Source organism: Thamnophis elegans, chromosome Z (genome assembly GCF_009769535.1).
Source record: "Thamnophis elegans isolate rThaEle1 chromosome Z, rThaEle1.pri, whole genome shotgun sequence".
In the NCBI taxonomy this organism is placed as follows: Eukaryota; Metazoa; Chordata; class Lepidosauria; order Squamata; family Colubridae; genus Thamnophis; species Thamnophis elegans.
In genome coordinates, this window is record NC_045558.1 from 126,147,149 (window position 1) to 126,161,866 (window position 14,718).

General features: G+C 43.4%; 1 protein-coding gene across 1 annotated transcript; it reads right to left on the reverse strand.

Moving 5' to 3' along the window:
• Nucleotides 1-1,616: 1,616 nt before the first annotated feature.
• LOC116521665 (C-type lectin Cal-like) lies at nucleotides 1,617-12,498 on the reverse strand. The gene is made up of 4 exons (XM_032236323.1): nucleotides 12,349-12,498; nucleotides 11,102-11,242; nucleotides 3,712-3,814; nucleotides 1,617-2,241 (listed from the first exon to the last, which is right to left on the reverse strand). The coding sequence occupies exons 1-4, from the start codon at nucleotides 12,496-12,498 to the stop codon at nucleotides 2,174-2,176; spliced, it is 462 nt and encodes a 153-aa protein (XP_032092214.1). The 3' UTR covers nucleotides 1,617-2,173.
• Between the last annotated feature and the right edge of the window lie 2,220 nt (nucleotides 12,499-14,718).

Genomic DNA, 14,718 nt, shown 5'->3' on the forward strand with positions numbered 1-14,718 from the left:
ACATTATCACTACACCATAGCATAAGACAGAGATCGGCATTATTGATAATACGTTGGCATTAATATATTGATATACATTTCATGAATGAAAGTGTTTAGAGCATGTTCTCATATTCTAAACCCATCTACCTAAGTTCATTTTTATATTAATTCTGGAATGTTCTAGAATTATAGATCCCTCTCCACTCCCAACCCCCAAAGGAATAAAAATCAATGATTTGGAATCCTTGATATTACAAGGTTCAAAAGATACCGAGTTTCTCTCTATTATATAATGATCAGAAAAATGTACTTTTCTTTCAAGAGTTGAACAAACACTTTATCCTGGGAGTCATGATTGGAAGATTATTTGAATGTTTGGTTTATGTATAACCAATCAATATGTTTGTGCACTTTTTTTTCTTACAGTTAAGAAAAATGACTACAATTGTTGTCATCTAATGCTACAGTAGTGGCTAAAATTGTGGAAGCCTTTTGGGAAAATTGTACAGTATTTTTGAGGTTTGATGGTTAATAACACCACTCTCATCACTCCAAATATCATTGTCCCATTATTCCTCTTTCCAGGTAACATGGGTTTTAGCCCAGTTTAGCCTTTTCGACCTTTGTTTGAGAGATAAAAGTGGCTTTTTTCATGGAATTCTAGATTTTAAGCCAAATTCCTGCAGTCTGCACCGAACAATCCTTGCACACAACTTCACATTGCATTGTGCCATTTCATCTTGTGTACACTTAGATGATTTTCTTCCGACATGTAGGCACAGTCTCTTAATTCTTCTATCATCACTCGCTCTTGTCCACCTTTTCCTGCCTTTAGCAATGTGGTTTCTGGGCAGTGGTGGGATTCAACCAGTTCGCACCTATTCAGGAGAACCAGTTGGTAACTTTCCAGGCAGCTCGGAGAACTGGTTGTTGGAAGAAATCTCCTTTTGTTTTTCCCACTTTACAGGGCTAATCCTGTAAGGAAGGCAGGAAGGAAACATTGTGGTGTTGTTTCTAGCCTCATCTTTGTTGACCTGCTTACAGAAACTGTCTCTCTGGTTAACCCTGATTACATTGTAACAGCTAAAGCGAAGCACCCATCGATGGGAGTGACGTTGAGTTGGCCACACCCACCCAGTCACGTGGCCACTGAGCCCCGCCTACATAGCTGGCCATTAGGGCAGAGAACCGGTTGTTAAATTATTTGAATCCCACCACTGTTTCTCTGAATCCTGGTGCAAGTGTGTATGTGTGTGTGTGTGTGTGTGTGTGTGTGTGTGTGTTTGAGAGAGGGGGGAAGGAGTGAGAGAGGGAGGAAGGAAGGGAAGGGAGAAGAAAAAGAAAGAAGGAAACTTATTTAGCCAATAATTTTAGGAAAACAAATGCGGTCGCTTTAAATGGGAACTGAGCATGCCTAGCTGTGGAATTCTGTGAGTTGAAGTCCACAAGTCTAAAAAAAAAATGCTGCCTCACCAGCATAAACCTCACCGCACGTCACTGGACTGTGTGTGTAAGACAGATGCCACAAAAGAATACATAATCAAAACTTTTCTTGATATATATCAAGACAAGTTTCGATTATGTATTCTTTTGTGGCATCTCACTTTCCATGTGTGTTATTTGTGTATGTGTATAAAATCACATTTTAAGAACTGACTCAAAACAGAAAGCAAGCAAGAACCGCTGCATGTAAAATATTCTGCTTCTATCCTTCAGCTTGAGCATTGCAGGAATTGATCATGTTGGGAAGGAAATAAGTGAAATGATTCAGAGAATTGTTCAGGTCCGTGTCATATAAATTATTTTGTTCCTTAATTATCCCATTAACTGATACCACCCCCACCCTATAAGGAGTTTGAGAAACATGTTTGGATGCTGAAGATTCAAAGAAAGTTTCAACATAACTGAGTATTTTATTATTTTAATTATTAGGAATCTTTCCCAAATAATCTGAGGTGTAAGTAACTGTCAGCACAGAACATAGAACTGCCTTTCCAGAGTTTCCTGCTAAAATTTCTGATGCAAACACAAAACAGAAAATCTTAATACCAGATACTATGAGTTATATTGAGGATGATCTGTATGAATCGTGTCTAAAGAATGTCTCTTCAAAAATGAGGGCCTGAGATTCTGTTCTTCTTTGAATCCAATTCATGCAAACCTCTCACCCTTTGGAATCAGGGTCTCTTCCCTACAATTCATGCTTGCAGATGTAGGCATTCAGTTTGTGACATGCAGTGTTGTTCCATTTAGTGAAATCTATGAGGAATGAAAACAAGCAGTGATTAAAGAATGGGATATTTTCAGCCAGCCAGCCAGTCTTTGGGATTCAACAAAGCACAGCATGATTAGCCCAAAATGGACAGAAATTCCCACAAAAACCAAAACAGACTCTACCTCTGTAGTTTCTAATCTTTTGTAAACGCAGTTGGACAAAACTTTGCAGATCATATAGTCCAGGACAGAGGTGGGTTCCTACCGCTTCGGATCAATTCGATCAAGTAGGTAGTAACTCGGCCTGCCACACCCCCAAACTGGTTCTCTCGGCGGTGCTGTAGGCCCCGCCATCTTGTTTTTTGCTTCTGCACATGCACAGAAGCATTTTTAGTACTGTGCATGTGCCCATAGAGTGCATCAAGCGGGCATATGTGCAAAGCGCGTCCCTGAGTGAACTGGCAGTAGCAGCAGCCAGAACCCATCCCTGTCCAGGGGTATCAAACTCAATTTCATTGAGGGCTGCATCAGGGCTGTGGTTGACCTCGAGGGGCTGGGTGGGTATGGCCGACTGGGTGGGTACGGCCAACTGGGTGGGAGTGGCCAGTTTGACACCACTCACTGATGGTGGTTGACTGGGCAGACGTGGACAACTGGGTGGGCATGGCCAGCTTGATGGCACTCCCCAAACTGCTGGCATGCTTCCTGTTTGCACTGGATAGACAGGGACGAAGCTATGCTGGTCCAGTGTTTCCTCTTCGCATTGGATACACCTGGCCAAAGCGATGTGGGTCAGCCCCTTACATTTTCCAGGATGGCCTCGCGGGCCGAATCCAACCACATCACAGCCAGATCCAGCCCATGGGCTTTGTGTTCAATGCCCCTGATCTAGTCCAACACCCTGCCCAAGCACAAGGCCATAAACCATTCTGGATAGAGGGCTGTCCAAACTCTTCTTAAGAAACTCCAGTATTATTGCACCTACAACTTCTGAAAACATGCCATTCCACTGATTCATTTGTTCTCACTCCAGGAAATTTCTCCTTAATTCTTGATTAGATCTTTCTTTTCATCTATTACTTCCTGTCTTGCCCTCTGGTGCTTTAGAAAGTAGGCTGTCCCCTTCTTTGTGACAACTTCTCAAATATTGGAAGACTGCTATCATGTCACCCCTAGTCCTTTTCATTATTTAAACAGTCATAACTTAGCATCAGCATCTCAGCAAACCGATGATTGATAGTCTGCAGATCAGGCTGAATGTTGGGAATAGAGATTTAGACCTGTTTCTGTCTTATTTGCCCTGAAGATTTTTCTGTTGGGACTGGTGTACACATATTCCAAGAACAGGTGTTCACCACTACACAGGTGATTCAGGTGAGGGCAAAGAATGTTACTGAACAGGAGAGTGTTGCCTGCTGGCAATATGTTGAAAATGTTCACCTTTACGATCTCTGATGGGTGTTTCTTCATATTGATGAAAGTTCTCTCTTGAAACATTGGCTCCATGTACGGGACGGACCAACTCAACACAATATTCCTTGGTTCTCAAGTTGGGTTTTCCCAACATCCATGCCTTGTAGTTGTAGGTGGATTCATTGGACCATCTCCATTTTCCATTCTGCGCGGTAAAAAAAGCAAAATGCAACAGGTTCAAACCTGAATAAAGCTTTGGTTCCACATTGGTCTCCAAGGGCTTTGAAATAAAAGTTGGAAAAACCAAGAAAAGAGGGGAAGAAATAGGGAGATTTAAAAAAGGCTAGTTGACTTTCTTTGTTTTTCTTCTTCCTTGAAGATGTTTTGCTTCTCATCCAAGAAACTTCTTTAGTTCAGTCAGAACTACAGTGAGAAGCTTCTTGGATGAGAAGCAAAATGCCTTCAAGGAAAAGCAAAGATAATCCACTTACCTTTTGAAAAAAGCACCTTTGGGACAACCCTGACCCAGATGAGAATCTCCATAGGAGATCCCTATGAAAAGGCAACTGAAAGAAAACAGAAAGCTAAAGGAAAATGAGAACCTAGAAAAGCCAATTCTTATTATTTGGATTCCAGACTGCTTGGCAATCAAAGCCTTAACTCTGGAATTACACTTAGAATCAAGAGAGTAAAGAAAGGGACAGCCATCTTGCAGGCCCTACATTGTGTTACCATTGACTAACCCAGTTTATTTATTTATTTTATTTCTACCTGCCTTTATTATTATTTTTAAATAACCCAAGGCAAGGCAGTGAACATATCCAACACAACTTCCTCCTATTTTCTCCACAACAATTGGGCTGAGAGGGAGTGACTGGGCCAAATTACCCAGCTGGCTTTCACGGCTAAGGCAGGACTTGAACTCATGGCCTTCTGCTTTCTAGCTTGTTGCTTTAACCACTAGACCAAACTGGCTCTTCACTTGACAAAATGGCAAAATGTCAAGTATAGCTTTCGAGTATACAAGATTCCTTATATCCAGGGGTGGGATTCAGCCACTTTTGCGGCGGTTTGGGCGAACCAGATGTTAATTTTGCATCCAGTTCGCCAAACCAGTTCTTGTAAAGACTGGCTGCCCCCCCCCCCCCGCACCATCCTCCAAGAATCTCCACATGGCCCGTTCATCATGCACTTCCAGGGCCTACGCAGAGGCTCTGGGAGGGCAAAAACCGGGCCTCCTTGAAATCTGAAAGTGGCCCTGTTTCCAGCTTCCGGAGGGTCTCTGGAGCCCGGGAGACTGTTTTCACCCTCTTGAAGGCTCGGGGAAGCCTCCGGAGCCTCCAGAGGGTGAAAAACAGGCCTACTTTAAGTCCAAAAATTGGGTCCATTTCTGACTTCAGGAGGGTGTCGGGAGCCTGGGTGAGGCTGTTATAGCCCAGCAACAGCCTGTGCTGCGTTCTAATTGGTCGGGCGAAGCACAGCCTGTAATTGGTGGTTGTAATGACAGTTAAATGACAGTTGGTACCTGAGAGTATAAACACTGTGACAGTTGTAACACATTCTGAATCGCTTGTCACCTACTAATAAACATCTTACTCTCTGATTCCATGGCTCCTGCTTCTTTCCCTCACAACACACAATATACAACAGAGGCCATTTTCACCCTCCAGGAGGCTTAGGAAAAGCCTCCAAAGCCTGGAGCAGGTGAAAATTCCCCCCTCACTGCCATCGTGCAGGACAGGAGGGCAAGTAGGCCACACCCACCATGGCTACACCCACCCAACAACCTGGCAGAGAACCAGTTGCTAACATTTTTTTTATCTCACCCCTGTTTATATCCTCTGAGTAGCTTTGAGTTGAGTTGAGTTGAGTTTATTGGTTTTGTATGCCGCCCACTCCCGAAGGACTCTGGGCGGCTTACAATAAAAGGGGAAGGGGAATAAATAAGACAATACAAAATTTAAAAATACAACAACATTCACAATTGAAGTGGGGCTGGATACTTCAACAGCCCCAGGCCTGCCGGAACAGCCAGAACTTAGTAGCTGTACGGAAGGCCGGGAGGGTAGTAAGGGTCCGGATCTCAACGGGGAGGTCGTTCCAGAGGGCCGGAGCTGCAACAGAGAAGGATCTCCTGGGGGGCCGCCAGCCGGAATTGGCTGGCAGATGGAATCCGGAGGAGGCCAAGTCTGTGCGATCGAATCGGTCTTTGGGAGGTAATTGGCAAGAGGCGGTCTCTCAGGTACCCAGGTCCGATGTCGTGCAGGGCTTTAAAAGTAACGCATCACATTTGTCCAATTTAAATTCCCTGCACAATCCTTCCTCAGGTAGAGATTGCAACTGGCAACTAGAGGACACCAGAAAATGGAGGTTTGTCTTGGCTATCAAAATGAACCAAGAGAGGGGGAAACTCAGCAATATTTCTGGAGAATAAATATCTTCTCTGAAGGATGAGTTTTGTTCCCACATTTGAAGCCCCATTGAAAGTTTGATCAATTATAAGTCAATTATAAGTCTCCCAGAGATGCACAGATGGCCCAGGATACTACAAAAAATATTTATGGAGGATTGGAAGATTATATAATCCACATGGGTTTGGATTTCTGGAGATTTCATTCTCAATACATCCCTACAGCTTGTGGAAAATGACCCAAGATGGTTTTATCTCTTGCAGGAAAATAAAGAGATAGAAATTTTGTGCATCCCTTTCACCAGGAAAATAATTACCCAGGTATGCTAATTTTACATAAATAAGAAGGTGGATTGAAGCTAATGTCTCCAAGAAGAAAGAGAGTAGGCCATAGGAGGAAAGAGGCTATCTGGAATTACTTTGATACAGTATATGCTTTGAAGTGAAACTGAAAACAATGCTAACAGTGTGTGGCAGCAGCCAAAAAATCCAATGCAATCCTAGGGTGCATTACTAGAGGGATAGAATAAAGATCACATAAAGCTCTAGTGCCACTTTACAAAGCCTTAGTAAGACCACACTGGGAATACTGCATCTTGTTCTGGTCAGCACAATATAAAAAAGATGTGGAGACTCTGGAAAGAGTGCAGAGAAGAGCAACAAGAATAATTAGCTGGGGGAGCTAAAAGCTATAAAGAATGGTTACCAGAACTGGATATGTTTAGTCTAATGAAGAAAACTAGGGGAGAGATGATAACAGTATTCCAATATTTGAGGGGCTCCTAAAAAGATGAGGAGGTCAAACTATTTTCCAAAGCACCACAAGGCAAGGCAAGAAGCAATGGATGGAAACTAAGTGAGGAGAGAAGCAACCTAGAACTAAGGAGACACTTCCTAATGATAATCAACCCATGGAACAACTTGCCTTCAGAACCTATGGGTGCTTCATCACTGGAGGCTTTCAGAAAGACACTGGCAACCATTTATCTGAAATGATATAGGGCAGTTATGGCGAACCTTTTCGGCACCAAATGCTGAAAAGGGAGCACTCACACACATGCTCATTGGGGACGCAACCCGGAAAAGGAGCTTCCCAGGGGGGCTGAACTTCCAGTTTCCAGTGCGCACGAATGTGTGATGATCAGCTGGCTGGCATGTGCATGCCAGAAAGTAGACCAGCTCTTTGGTTTCTGGCACTGCCGCATGTGCAAAGGCCAGCTGATCATTGCATGCACATGTGCACCAGAAGTTTGAAAGAGGAACGAGTGATGCCACACATGTCAGGTGACATGGCTTTGCATGCCACTTTGGCCACGTGTGCCATAGGTTCACCATCATGGATATAATGATGCAGGCGGTTGGACTAAAAGACCTCCAAGGTCCCTTACAGCTCTATTATTCTATGTCCTGAGAAAAAGAGGGAATGCTTAGGTAGAGAGCATGAGGAATAGATAGACACAGACCTGGACACAGAGAACAACACTGATGAGAAGAATGAAGAGGCTTGCCAGCAGCGCGAGCATCAAAACAAGTGATGGGCGACTCAGCTGCAGGGAATGAAGAGTTGTCCCAAATCTTATAAGTCTTCCATCCATGTTTTGGAGGCAAAGGTAGCCCAAGGGGCCAAACAGCAGGATGACAATACAGAGGCCAGCAAGCAACTTCAAGGCTGTGCTGAGAAGGAGATGAAGGAACTTAGCCTGTAAGTGGAAGATGAAAGTCGTAATAACGATAGCAACATGGCTGCCATGGAACTTCCAAGATGAAATGGTTTTGGAATTGGGAAAGGATCAAGAAAAGGCCCAGTTCAGCTGAGCTTCCCTGAAGCCTCCAGAGCGTGAAAATTGGCCTTACAGGCAAACTGGAAGCCACTGTTCCTGAACTTTCGGGTTGCCCGTAGGACCATTTTTCACACTCTGGAGGCTTCAGGGAAGCCTTCTGAAGGCTCTGGAGGGTGAAAAACAGCCTTATGGGCAAACCGGAAGTCACCATTCCCAAACTTCTGGTTTGCTCATTGGGTGGTTTTTTGCCGCCTGGAGGCTTCAGCGAAAAACAGCCAAAAAAGAAGGCCAAAGTCAGCTGGCCAATGTGTGCATGTGCTCTGGAACTGACAGGACAATGCCTGGTGTGCCCTAACAAATGGCTCCACGTGCCACCTGTAGCACTCATGCCATAGGTTAGGTTAGGTTAGGTTTATTGGTTTTGTATGCTGCCCACTCCCGAAGGACTCCGGGCGGCTCACAATAAACAGGGAGGGGGATAAATAAGACAATACAAACAATATTAAAAATCCACAACAGTCACAATTGAAACGGGGGTGGGTACTTCAACAACCCCCAGCCTGCCGGAACAGCCAGGACTTAGTAGCTTTATGGAAGGCCGGGAGGGTAGTAAGGGTCCGGATCTCCACGGGAAGCTCGTTCCAGAGGGCCGGAGCAGCAACAGAGAATGCTCTCCCCCGGGGGGTCGCCAGCCGGCATTGGCGGGCAGATGGAACCCGGAGAAGGCCAAGCCTGTGCGATCGAATTGGTCTTTGGGAGGTAATTGGCACTATCATGGCCCTATACCTTTTTGGACAAATGGTTATTCAGTCCTTTCTTAAAAACCTTCAGTGTTAGAACACCCACAACTTCTGGAGGCAAGGCTGTATAGGGAAAAGTCATCATACCAGCCATAAAACATTACATTGGAAAAATAAGTTCCAAAAACACGAAGGCTGAGAATATTCTGGGGGGAAAAAAGGATCCCGCGGTTTTGATAGAGCACTTTTTGCTTGGACAGAAGCTTGGAAAATATCAGGAAATTTTAGTGAATAACCAAAAAAAAAAAGTTTCATAGAAAATGCTTCAAATAAGTACACACTTTTTTCTGAATTATTTTCAAATCATGCAGCATCGTCCTAAACATGTTTCAAGAAAGGTCTGGGCAAGATGCATTGATAGCCTGCATTTCCGTACAGAAATTTTAAAACTATTTGCAAATTGATTCCAAAAAGGACAGAATATATTTGAAGAACTGTATGATTGGAACTGAGAGAACTACATAAAGTTTGCTCCTAAGAACTGAAAACCAGAAATGCATTGGGGGGGGGGGAAATGGAGAGAAAAGATGAGATGTCACTAGATGAAATAAGAGGAAGGAATATTCAGAAAAACCATGCTGTAACAAACAGAAAAACAGTCTTCTGAATTATCATGAATATATTCTATCCTTCATTGGTGGAAGGAATTCCCAAAATTTTCCACGATCCCTCAGTCTAGGTCATAAAGGTTTTTGTGGTTTACTGTCTGTCAGAGTATTATTCTGACCTAGGCTTCCTGATAAAGCATAACTCATGTTTAGTCCCCAAAACCCTCTTTTATTTAAACAGCTGTGAATTATGGTCATTCACAGCCCATAATGATTCACAAACAGTCTGACAGATGTCTGCCACAGTCTTTTAGAGTAATGCTGATAAGCACCCATCTCTTATCTCCCGCCCAATGGAGCACAGAGTCAAACGGAGCTTCTCAGAGTTTGAACCAAGAAGAATGAACAAAATTACTTCCTGCAAAGGCTCACGTCCATTTGCCCTTCTTTTATATCTTATGTGAGGGGCCAATCATCTCCAAGTCTTACTCCCGAGTTGCCCTTTTTGTCTTAATTGTTGTTGCCTTCTGGAAGTTCTGCGCATGCGCACAGTGGGAACAGGCTCACACTGTTCTTCTGCCTCACTGATATCAGACTCCGGAGGCTCTGGGAGCAGCACAAAACTACCAGAAGGCTCTGGCCTCCTCTCTGTCTCCGATGCAGAGCCCTCGTCCGAGCCTTCCCCAGGCTCCAAGACTGGCCCATGTTCCTCCCCAACCTCCTCACTGTCTGAGTCTGCGGCCAGCTCCACAGGCCGCCGGCAGACCACAACAATAGGAACTGGTCATAGGGATATTCTTTATTGGCCAAGTGAGGACACACAATAATTTGTCTCCTGTGCATACACTCTCGGTTTATATACAAGCAACAAAGTGATGAGCCATAGATCATAAATTATAAGATACAATCATAAATACAAAAAAACAAATGATAAGATACCAATAGGAGAAGATAGCAGGAGAGATGAGGAGGAGAAAATAAAAAAGAGAATATGAGAAGGACAATAGAAATATAGCCTTCTGTATGGGTATTGGGTAAATATCTTTAGGTATAAGATAATGCTGTGGGAATTAGGTATTTGGTGTATCTTTGTCTCTACTTGTTTTGGTGTATAATGCAGAGGTGGTATTCAGCCAGTTCTGACAGTTTCTGAAGAACCGGTAGTGGAAATTTTTAATAGTTTGGAGAACCGGCAAATAAGACCCCGCAGCCTCCCTGTCTCCCAGCCTCCCAGCGGATTTTCTTTTGTTGCCCCGAACAGGAGAATGGAGCTGGAAAGCAAGTTAGTGGGGTGGGGAGGGAATGGGGATTTTTCAAGATCCTTCCCCTGCCACGCCCACAAAGCCACGCCCACAAAGCCATGCCATGCCCACAGAACCCGTAATAAAATTTTTGAATCCCACCATTGGCGCAATGTCCTATAACAGCATCCTGAGGGGAGAAGTTGGAACAGTTTTTGTCCAGGATATGAAGGATCTGTAGATATTTTCTTTGCCCTTTTTCTGACTTGTGCAATATACAGGCTTTCTATGGAAAGCAGGCTGGTTGCAATTGTTTTTTTTTTTTCTGCAGTCCTAACTATCCATTGAAGTCTGTACCTGTCCAGTTTGGTTACTGTGCCAAAACAGACAGCTTTTGAAGAATGAATGACAGACTCAATATTTTCTACCTAGAACTCAGAGAATGTCTCTCATCTGTCAGAAGGTGGCGTTTCTGGCCAACACTGTCAGACCTGGTTGATCCTAGGCTGCCAACAGGGAATTATAGGGCTATAGACTAGATTGATATATACTACAGATATTTTCACATTACCAAGAAAGTTGCATTGATTGGATTCCATGGAATAATGAACTCAACTCAGAGGAGACTACTTTTAATTACATGCCATGCAAAGTATAAAGTATTAGAAGACATGGGTTTGAGCAGAATAATGCAGAGCTTCTAGTTACTTACATGTCTAATGTCATGCAATCCAATCCATACATTGCTGGGTTTAGTTTGGTAGGACATGATGTGATTAGCCACTACGAGAGTCTCTGCAAGAGTGAGAATGGATGCCAAATGTGTCCCACGATGATAACTCTGGCACTCAATCTGGACAACACAAAGAAAAAAAGATGTCTTTGAGTGGTACTGTCTCTTTCTTCTTCATCTGGCTAGCTAGTGGCATGGTCATGATCAATGCAACATGGACAAGAGGCATAAAGTGACACTAGAACTACATGGAATTATGATGTTTTGATTCCAATATCCCTCCTGAGCTGGAAGACAATGCCACTTTGCCTCAGATTAAGCTGTTGAGTTTATCCAACCCTTTCTACTTTCCCACCTCCTAGTCTTAAGTTTCATAGATTCATGAATAGTCATATCTGGTAGAAGACCAAACTAACATTAGGCATAGTTGGGTAACTGCCTGAGGTGAAGCTACTGGAAGGTAAAGTTCACTGGATTTTTTTTCTAGAAAAGAGAGATAGAAGAGTTTCTATCTTACTGACTTAGTATCAGATAGAAGTAACCAGGATCTGGAGTCAGGTTCAAGGCACTAAATGTTTATTGCATGTTAACTTATATACAATTATCTGATCTACAAATGGTACAGCAAATTGGATAAGAATCAATGGAATTCATAGGAGAGCTGGACTTGGATCTCTTATGACTATGTCGGGATTCCAAACTAATGACATATTTGACTCCCCCTTCAGATCATCTCCTAGATCCAGTCGTCCAGCCATAATAAGGTTTACTTGTGGTTAACCTCAACACTTTCCTGCACCCTACAATGTTTTTATATTGTGAGCTACTCAGAATTGTTGGATGGGCAGCAAATAATATTTATTAAAAAAATAATTAAAAACTCTCATAGTTGGCTGATCCTGGATGTGGAGGGAGATGTGGTTTTGTGAAACTATGGTCGAGCTGTCTGCCTTGTTAACTTCCATATAGAGAAACAAGGGAAAGGCATCGATACAGAGGTGGATTGACAATATTTTTACTACCAGTTTGGATGCGTGACTCTTCTGCGCATGCACAGAAGCGTCCGGGCAGGTGGGTGGAGCTTCCCACCGCTGCTACTACCAGTTCAGCCAATCCAGGCTGCACCAGCAGCAACACGCCTCTGATCAAATAGCAAAAAGATGAACTTGACCATCCCAGGTGAGATGCTCTAAATGCCAGCTCTTATATTCAGAACTTTCTCTTACCTCAGCTTCTTCCCATGTCTTCTTGGCCTCAAAATATCCATAGCAGTTGCCCTGGATGCCACCGTGTCCCTTCCTCTCCATTAAGAAGATGCAAGGACAAGAATCCTTTTGTGCTTCTTTCTCAATTGTGAAGGTGTAGAACCTATGCATGTTGCTCATTTATCAAAAGGTGGTCCTTCCAAATTCCCTCTTTTGCATACCTTGTTAAACAGCATGGGTCTTCTTTCAATCTGGACGTCAGGGGGTGTCCTACAAGTTTTGACAAGATTTTATTTCTATGACCATTGAGTTCTACCTGGTCTTCCTTGCAGTACTGCTCTCAGTGTTCTTCTAAGACCAATGTTCTTTAAAGTGTTTGCTACATGGTCCATATCAACTAGAACAGAGAATGTTTTTCAACAAGTTTGGGGGATTGACAGTTTGTGTTGGGGAGATTACCCTGGAGTTAATACAAAAACTGAATAGGAATGGAGTCAATATGTCCCTTCACTTGACACCTTTCTGAGTTTCAATGGCACTGGTGAGATGGCCCTGAGGGTTACATCTTACAATCCTACTTGGAATGGGTTCCACCACAAAACTGCGCTCAAATAAACCGTGCTCAAATAAACCGCGTAGCTGACGTCATCAACAGGGCGACAACAGCGCGGAGACAGAAGCACGCTGTAAACGCTAAACCTAAAATTAACCCCTAAACCTAAACCTAACCCCCCTAAACCTAACCCTAAACCTAACCCTAAACCTAACCCTTAACCTAACCCTAAACCTAACCCTAAACCTAAACCTAACCCTAACCCTTAACCTAACCCTAACCCTAACCCTTAACCTAACCCTAAAGCTAACCCTTACCTTAAGTTGAATTGGCTTGCTTTCAAAGCGCTATTTAAAGTGCCCTTCTTTCTCCGCGCTGGCTGTTGTCGCCCTGTTGATGACATCAGTGATGCAGTTTAATCGGGCGCGGCTTAGTCGGGCGCGGTTTTGACGGGTCACGCTTGGAATGATGTCCATTCATGTATATTAAATGAAGCAAATGTTGGTCAATTAAGGATCTCTCCAGCTTTTCCTACAATTATAAAATCTAATGCTGCTTTGAATTCTATGAAGACAGAATACATAGTGGTGTTACAGGAGGAGTATTTTTCAATGTGACAGTAGAGAACTAGGAACTGGTCAATGGTGGATGGCCTTTGACCTTTTGAATATCTTTTCTAAGGCCTTCGTGGCTGCTCTGCAAAGTGTTAGTTTATAGTCTATTTCTTGGCTGCTTGACGGTTGATCCTAAAAGGCAGATAGTATTCATCACTAATTTACCAAAAGTCAGACCTCAATATGCCTTCTCCCTATCTACCATATAAATCTATAGTGCATTTCTTGATTTTTTTTCCCTTATCACCTCGCATTCCCTTTTAGTCAGAATTCTGCCAATGACCTTCTTAGCACCTTTACCAAACTAATCCCTCTGTAGCTTTCATAGTTTGCTTTGCAAATTTCCTCCGTGCACAGGAGAATAATAACAGCAAACAATATTTAAGTCAGGTATAGATCACATTAAATACTGCAACTTTGGCAGCCAATCTATCAACAAACCACAATCCTATTTTACCATTTCTCCCTTGCACTGTTTCTACCTGGCATCATACCATTTTCCAACCTTCTCACAATAGTCAGGATATCCTTTTCATGTAATTTGTTTACTTGGACAAATTATTAACTTTTGTTTTAATTCTGTTTTCCATTTTATTCCCATACAGCTGCTCCTTCCAGCATTCTCTCACTTCCATTTTGTTCAGTCCTTCAACTTATTACATAACTTTAATTTTTCATCCCATTCATAATTTGCCCTGCTGTTTTTGTAAGCCTAAAAGTACCATAGTTGGATTTAGTTCTCCCACTTGGGTTACCAGTTCAGGGGTGGGTTTCAGGTGGTTCACGGTGGTCCCCGCGAACCGGTTGGTCGGCGAACCCAGAAGTAAGTAACTTCCCGGAATGCCGAAGGATCCGCCCGCCCGCCTGCGTTTCTTACCCGGGTTTTGACAAGTTCTGCACTGCGCAGAACACATACAGCGCCTGTGCGATCCTCCAGGAGCAGCTGGAGCATCGCACAGGCACTAGTACGCATGCGTGCACTGCGTGCGTGCACGAGGACGCCGCAGGCCCCATTCCAACTGAACCGGTTGGAACGGGGCGAGAAACTCACCCCTGTACCAGTTGTTTAATTTACCAATCATTCTCAATGCAGTTACTTCCCTTGGAAGAAAGTCCCAAATTCCCATATTGGAATTGCAACGTTCATCGCATAATATTCAGTTGGACTTGAAAGACAACCCTTACTCTGACTTTTTCACCATCCAAAATAACTATCTATTTGGC

Bases quoted from the DNA above. Each gene is read 5' to 3' on its own strand.
- LOC116521665 (XM_032236323.1), bottom strand. From the start codon at position 12,498: ATGCATAGGTTCTACACCTTCACAATTGAGAAAGAAGCACAAAAGGAT. The intron at 3,815-11,101 runs GTAAGTAACTAG...TTTACCGCGCAG, and splicing joins GATTGCATGACATTAGACAT to AATGGAAAATGGAGATGGTC. The intron at 2,242-3,711 runs GTCCCGTACATG...CATTCCTCATAG, and splicing joins ATATTGTGTTGAGTTGGTCC to ATTTCACTAAATGGAACAAC.